This window comes from Rhamphochromis sp. 'chilingali' (genome assembly GCF_963969265.1).
Source record: "Rhamphochromis sp. 'chilingali' genome assembly, chromosome: 16".
Taxonomy (NCBI): domain Eukaryota; kingdom Metazoa; phylum Chordata; class Actinopteri; order Cichliformes; family Cichlidae; genus Rhamphochromis; species Rhamphochromis sp. 'chilingali'.
The window spans coordinates 36,138,934-36,145,743 of NC_137943.1; the positions used below are offsets into that span (position 1 = coordinate 36,138,934).

The 6,810-nt window shown below is 46.3% G+C and overlaps 1 protein-coding gene across 2 annotated transcripts; it reads left to right on the top strand.

Annotated features, from left to right (window-relative positions):
* The first annotated feature begins 330 nt into the window (after window positions 1-330).
* Window positions 331-6,483, top strand: LOC308412490 (uncharacterized protein). Of its 2 annotated transcripts, XM_080906891.1 has the most exons (4): window positions 556-673; window positions 1,153-1,553; window positions 1,816-2,130; window positions 4,985-6,483. In XM_080906891.1, exons 2-4 carry the CDS (start codon window positions 1,184-1,186, stop codon window positions 5,986-5,988), a joined length of 1,689 nt encoding a protein of 562 aa, XP_080763017.1. In that variant the 5' UTR covers window positions 556-673; window positions 1,153-1,183; the 3' UTR covers window positions 5,989-6,483. The 2 variants fall into 2 exon arrangements, with proteins under 2 accessions (XP_080763018.1, XP_080763017.1); XM_080906892.1 differs by lacking the exon at window positions 1,153-1,553 and having other exon boundaries at window positions 331-673.
* Window positions 6,484-6,810: the final 327 nt, after the last annotated feature.

A 6,810-nucleotide genomic window follows, 5' to 3' on the forward strand; every position in this document is an offset into this window, starting at 1 on the left:
AAATCTTATTAACATTGAAAATGTCTTTTGTCAGAGTAAGTTGGCCAAGAGGACAGAAGAACTGGGAGCAAATATTACAATAGTTCAGTAAAAATATTTGAAGTAGCGATAAAGGAGCGGATTGGTTATAATGCAAGTACAACAACACAGAGTTGTAAAGATACTTGAAAAACAGATATTTTTTAATTCTATATAAAACCTCTTTGTAAACCATGTTCACCGAAGTCTGTTTACCAACATACGTAAATATATTACACATAAAAAACACACAGAAACATTGCAAATCAGTTTTGGCACAACACCGGAAACACTGAGTGATGAGCGAGGAAATGCCAGCCTCGTGCCCTCTGACGTTGTTGCTGTTACACTCCTCACCAGCAGGCGGCGCCTTTCCGTCCACCAGGAGAGCTTCGCTGTGACACGAAGCGGAAGTGAAGAGGAAGCGGTGCCAGTGTTGTTGTGTTGTTGTGTGAGCTGAGTGTGTGAGCCGCGGCAGCAACGATGTCTTCAGTTCAGTATCTGAGAGAGTTCATCAACGAGCGACTAACTGCTGCTGCTGAACAAATATTCTTGGAGTTTGAAAAAACGATCGTCCAGTACGAGGAAGAGATCGACCGTCAGCGCAGACTGCTGGATATCACCTGGAAACCCCAAATCAAGCTGCACAGGACAGGTGAGTGTCCCTCTGAGGGAGGATCCTGATCACCGCCAGGGCCGTGCAGAGATGTCTGAGGGGCGGGTGCTCGAGGGCACATAGACCCAGGCTGAAGAACAACTACACACATTCATCAAGACTCTAACATGAATCAGATCACACTGTATCACTGTCATCAGGTGTGTTTTACCTGGTTGGTACACTGTTGGAGGGCAGGCTGTGTTGATCTGAGGCCGAGTCCACAGGAGAGACGCGAGCTGTCAGACACACTCTCCAGTATGCTGTAGCCACAAGTTTGCATCATGGTGCTGATCCAGAATCCTTCCCTAATGTATTAATAGTGAAGTGATGAATGTAAAATCTATGACGAGTCAGTGTGTCTGGCAGATGATTCAGTGTTTGAACTGTGGAGATACAATAATGTTGCTGCTGTAAAATGTTGTCGTGAATGTAAATATAATATAATCACTTTTTAATGTGTTTTCTTTAAAACACAGTGTGGGTCTAATATGTGGATATGCATATTAGATGTTTCCCCTGCAGCGCCACATCAGCCAGACGGCAAAACGTGCACGCGCTCTCTGCGAGCGTGTAACCAGCGCGCTCTGCCACCGAGGGCGAGCATTGGTTAACAGTCGTCATGTGACTGATGCAAGTCAGATCCAAGGCAGAGAAAAATGCCTCCGCTGCACGTCTGTGTTTATCATCACGAGGGCTTTCCTCCGGAGGTCGCAGGTCTTTGCACTTCAGGCTGTTTCAGTGAATGGTGCATTAAAGGTCTTTCTCTTCGTGGGAAAAAAGAACCTGGTTTGGAGACGTCAGTTCTGCCTTTTGGCTTCAGTTCGCGCTCTCCATCGTACCTGCAGCAGGTCGTCACACAGTCTGAGATGGCGTGCAGGTAAATGGGTGATGACATCAGAGTGGCGTGAGCAGGTGGTGGAGGTGCTCATGGGTGGCTCAGGGAGGACATATTGGCGACCTTTGACTCTCACTTTAATAAGTAAACGTGTTACAGAAAAAAGCGCTCGGCGTGTATTTATATTCACTTTCATATAAAACATGTAAAGATGTGCTGAACTCTCACACACGAGCGACGCAGTCATGCTGTAAAGTCCTGTTAATGTTTCTGTGGTTGTGACTTCTTTCTTCTGTCTCTCCAGACGTCCCACAGCAGCAGGTCTGTGAGGAGGAGGAGGAGGTTCTCCCTGAGCAGCAGCTCTGGAACCAGGAGAGGAGCTCCAGTGTGGAGCAGGAGGAACCAGAAGCTCCACAGATTAAAGAGGAACAGGAGGAACTGTGCAGCAGTCAGCAGGGAGAGCAGCTGGGACTGAAGGAGGAGACGGACACCTTCATGGTGACTGCTGCTGAGGAAGGAGAGCACAGTGAACCAGGAGGAGACGAGGAGCAGCTCCTCTGTCACAGCTCTGCTGGAGCCGAGAGCCAGGATCAACGAGGAAACAAGGATGGAGCGTCAGGTGAGAAGTTGTGTTCTTATGAAGTGTGAGACGAGTTTGACTGAATGTGGTCGTTCCACTGTCCAGAGGCGTCCAAACTGCTGAGAAATATCTTCAGGGAAAATTAGCTGGAGAAGCAGTGATGTGTTTTCCGGGGTCAAAGACGAGCTTTTAAAGCGAGCCGCTCCTTCACCGGTGACTGTCTGAGGTCAGTCTAATGACGGCTGCTTTCTGTTTGTGTCTCTGCATGTTCTCATAAATGTTGCTGCATTACTTTGACGCTGAAAACTCTTCACAAACTCGAGTCCTCCTGGTAGATTTAGCTAGTTTTCCAGCTCCTTCAGGATGAGTGTCGTGCAGAATCTTTGTTCTCTAATCGTTTTTCCCTCTCAGCCATAAAAGGCTGGAGGGATGTTGTTGTGACCCTGCCAAGCTCCGATGTTGTTCCTGCATCTGCTGGAGCCGCTCGCCTGGTTTGGGAGTCACCGCACCCAGTGCTCCAATTCCCACTAGGACCACTGTTACCGTCACCCCCCACATTTCCCTTTCTGTGCCCCGCTCATGTATTGACCCATGTGCCTGTTCATCTTACCCACTATGATGCCCGACAGGAGCGTCCACGTGGTGCTGAGGCAGGTTATTGGTCGGTAGTTGGAGGGGACGGGTCCCTTCTGGGGGTCCTTGAGGATCAGGACCGTCCGACCTTCGGTTAGCCATTCCGGGTGTCTGTCGTCAGCTAGCAGCTGGTTCATTTGTGCTGCCAGGCGCTCGTGGACTGTGGTCAGCTTCTTCAGCCAGTAGGCGTGAACCAGTCAGGGCCTGGTGCTGTCCAACTCTTCATACTGGAGACCCTTTCTTGGATGTCTGCCACTGTGATGGCAGATGGCTTCCTTCTCTCTGGTGTACCTCTTCAAGCGGTCTTTGCTTGGCAGTTTCCAAAGATTCTTCATTGCACCTTTCTGCAACTGCAAGGATAGAACAGCTGGGTCTAGAGATGCTTTTTGAGTAAAGGTTTAACTACAGCCAGCTTGAAGGCCTGTGGTACATAGCTGATCATTAGAGATAGTTGATCATATTTAAGATCGAAGAATTAATTAATGGCAGGACTTCTTTGAGCAGTTTTGTAGGAATGGGGTCTAAAAGACACGTTGATGGTTTGGAGGAAGTAATTATTGAAGTTAACTCAGAAAGATCAATTGGAGAAAAAGAGTCTAAATAAGGAGAATGAGGTGAAGTTGGATTTTCAAATTGATGCTGTTGGTCCAGCTGCTAAAATCTAGGGATGCTAATCAAGAACCAGTTCCCAGTACTCCAATTCCTTGGAATCATTAGTCTGCCTACCTATTGATCCCGCTTATAGGTTCTTGCACTCTCGCTACGATCAGCTGATTAGTTTGTGTGTCGGAGGAGGAAAATAGTGGCGTGGTCTCAGCGTGGACAGGAACCTTACTTTTATTTTTATAGGAAAAAAGATGAGAGCGTGATGGTAAAGGGGAGACTGCTCCAGGACAGAAACAGCTGCGTTATGCTGCTAACAAGGAACGAGGAAAATTGATAAGGAATGCTTATCAGTTTCCACCCCTACTAAAATCCCAGTGACCTTGACCTCAAGGTAAGGTAACATACGCGTATTTGCGAGGAGTCTGAGGAGGAGCACTGGTGCACTCAGTACGTTTTCATTATTCCTGAATCCTGATCCCTCTGTGCTTTGAGGATGATTGCGAGTCTGGCTCCTCTGCCTAACCAAACCTTTACCAAGTATCACCAAAGTCTCCACAAGCTAATCAGACCTGGTAGGACTGCTGCTTCACCTTCATTCGGTGTGTGTCGTCGGGGGTCAAGGCCTTGGTGGTCCGATCCCCAGCCAACGAGGCTGGCTATTAGGACATGGAAGGTCACCTCTTTGGTGGGAAGGAGCCGGAGCTCGTGCATTAGGTTAACAGAGACCGGCTTGATATAGTCAGGTACATCTCTATGCACGACTTGGGCTTAGGAAAATCCTCGTGGATTTGAACTGGAGTCTGTTCCAGTCTGGGGGTGCCCTCAGTGAGAGGCGGTGGGCAGGGATGGGAGTCCCGTAGCCCCTCGGCTTGCTGGGCCCGGGTCCTGACTGTTGTGTGTGTTCAGGACATATAGCTTGCACAGCCTCACTTCAGTCTGTAGGCTGTTGGTACGGTCTCTGACCTTTAGGGGCTCTCCCCATGCCAGAGAGCTCATTCTCCTCCTCCTGTGTTTCAGGTCTGCCTCATAACCGGATGTGATGTGTCGCAGCTCGTCACCCACCTCATAAAGACCGCCATCTTAAATGCCATGCCCCTTTCTTCCCTTTTCCCTGGCTTTGAGCTGCAGTGATTTGGGCAGCATGCTGTAGCTGTGTAAACCCTGTGAAGCTTGGTGTGACTTTGTGTTTGTGAGTAAAGGTAACTGTAGTGATCCACATTGGAAGCATGTTCAGGCTCTCGGAGGTTTTTGTTTCAGCCTTTTCTCCTGTTTTGTGGTGAGACAGTGAGCTCGGCCATTGTACTTTGTTTTCTTCTTTTCTGCGATTTGTTTGTTGTTTTGGCTTCAAAGACCCTGACGCTTGGAGCTTCCCTGTTTGATTTTGGTCCTAATTGGTTCATTTGCATTAATTGTAAAATAAATTGTGTTTTACTGACGTTAACTATGCGGTGGTTAATAGTTTTTTTTCACTTTGTGTTACACCCCATCTCGGATAACACTTTACTGTTATGTGGGCTGTAATAGCTACACCTCCCCAGTGACAGCTGGGTCAGGCTCCACCACCCCCAAGACCTGGAACTGGATCACCATTTATGAAAATGGAGACAATTGTGAGTATACTTACTCTTTTCTTGTATCACTTTTGTCATTTCAGAACTCCCGCATCACCAGAATGTGAAGGAGGTTCTCCAAGAGCAGCAGTTCTGTAATCCAGAGAGGAACCCCAGTCTGGGCCAGGAGGAACCACAAGGACAACTTTTGCTCGAGGACGGGACCAATACCTTTATGCTAACAGCTACTTGTGAGGAAAGTGACCACAGCGACTCAGAAACAGATAGCGAGCAGCTCCTCTCTGACGACTCTCCTGAAACTGAAAGCAGAGATCAAGAAACGAGCAAGCAAGAAGGGTCGGGGTTAACTGAAGATGCAGGGTCAAAGCCAAACAAGGGACGTCAGGGAAAGGAAACTTACCAGCTCAGCTTGCCGATTTCAGTGAGCCAGTGTAATGAGACTTTCAGTATTTCCCGGGGAAAGAAGCATCACATGATCCAAAACAATGTGAAACTCTACGTGTGCAAAATATGTCGTAAAATTTTCGTGAGAAGGTATCACTTGTCTATGCACATGAGAATCCACACAGGTGAAAAACCATATTGTTGTGAAACATGTGGGAAACGTTTCAGTATAAAACGCAGTTTGGCTCGCCACATCACCGCTCACACAGGAGAGAAACCATATTGTTGTGAAACATGTGGGAAAAGTTTCAGTGCTAAAAATAGTTTGTCTTACCACATCACCACTCACTCAGGCGAGAAACCATATTCATGTGAAATATGCAGGAAATGTTTTGGTCAAAGCAGTGCTCTGTATCTCCACAAGAAAACCCACACAGGCGAGAAGCCGTATCATTGTGTCATCTGTGGGAAAAGTTTTCGTCAAGCTGGTCACTTGTCTCGCCACAAGAAAACTCACACTGGTGAGAAACCATATTCTTGTGAAACATGTGGGAAAAGTTTCAGTCAAAGCAGTGTTCTGTGTGCGCACAAGAAAATCCACACCGGGGAGAAACCTTATCATTGTGAAATATGTGGGAAAAACTTTAGTCAAAAAAGTCACTTGTCTCGGCACACAAAAACTCACACAGCTGAGAAGTTGTAGTCCGTTTGAAAGACTGCGTTCTTCTGTCGGTCAGTAAAAATAATGTTTCAGTAACAGGTGGAGTAGAGAGAGCTCAGAAGTGCCTTTACTTTGTCACATTATATGTGGTTTGTCAAATAACATCAATTCAATTCAATTTTATTTATATAGCGCCAAATCACAACAACAGTCGCCTCAAGGTGCTTTGTGTGTGTGAATGTGTGGATGACTGAATGTGTAAAGCGCTTTGGGGTCCTTAGGGACTAAGTATACAAATACAGGCTGTTTATTTACCATTTTAATGTTTTTGCTTCTTTTGCTCATCACTCCATCTTTGTGGAAAAGTCTTTCTTCCACTGTGTGTTTTGTTAGTATTTGTAACTGTAGGAAATTTGTATTCTTTGTTTTTTAACCTTTCCTAAAGTTGTTTCAGGATTTGGAGGTGATACTAACAAATTAGAAAAAAATGTGGTTAACATGATGTGAAAGCTGTATAAATAAAGTTTTCTTCTATAATTTCTGGTTATTCAACATTTAATTTTACAGACTGCAGATTCTTGCCTGCCTTTCTCTCCACGAGTCTCCTGGATAAAGGCCTAACAGAGCTGGAGAGAAAGCGAGTGGACTTCTTTAAGTTTTACATTTCATCCACAAAGTTTCTTCAGTTCTAAAACCAATTGGTGGAGAGTCCCAGGTATTTAAAGCCCAGTGAGAGGGTCGCTGACCCACTATTGAAAGTGTGAAAAAGGGTGTGGGCCATCGTAATCTGGAGAGGAAATGGCGTGTCACAAATTTAGAGGATCATCATTTAGCCTGGAGAAATAGTTTGCTGCTTTATAAGAA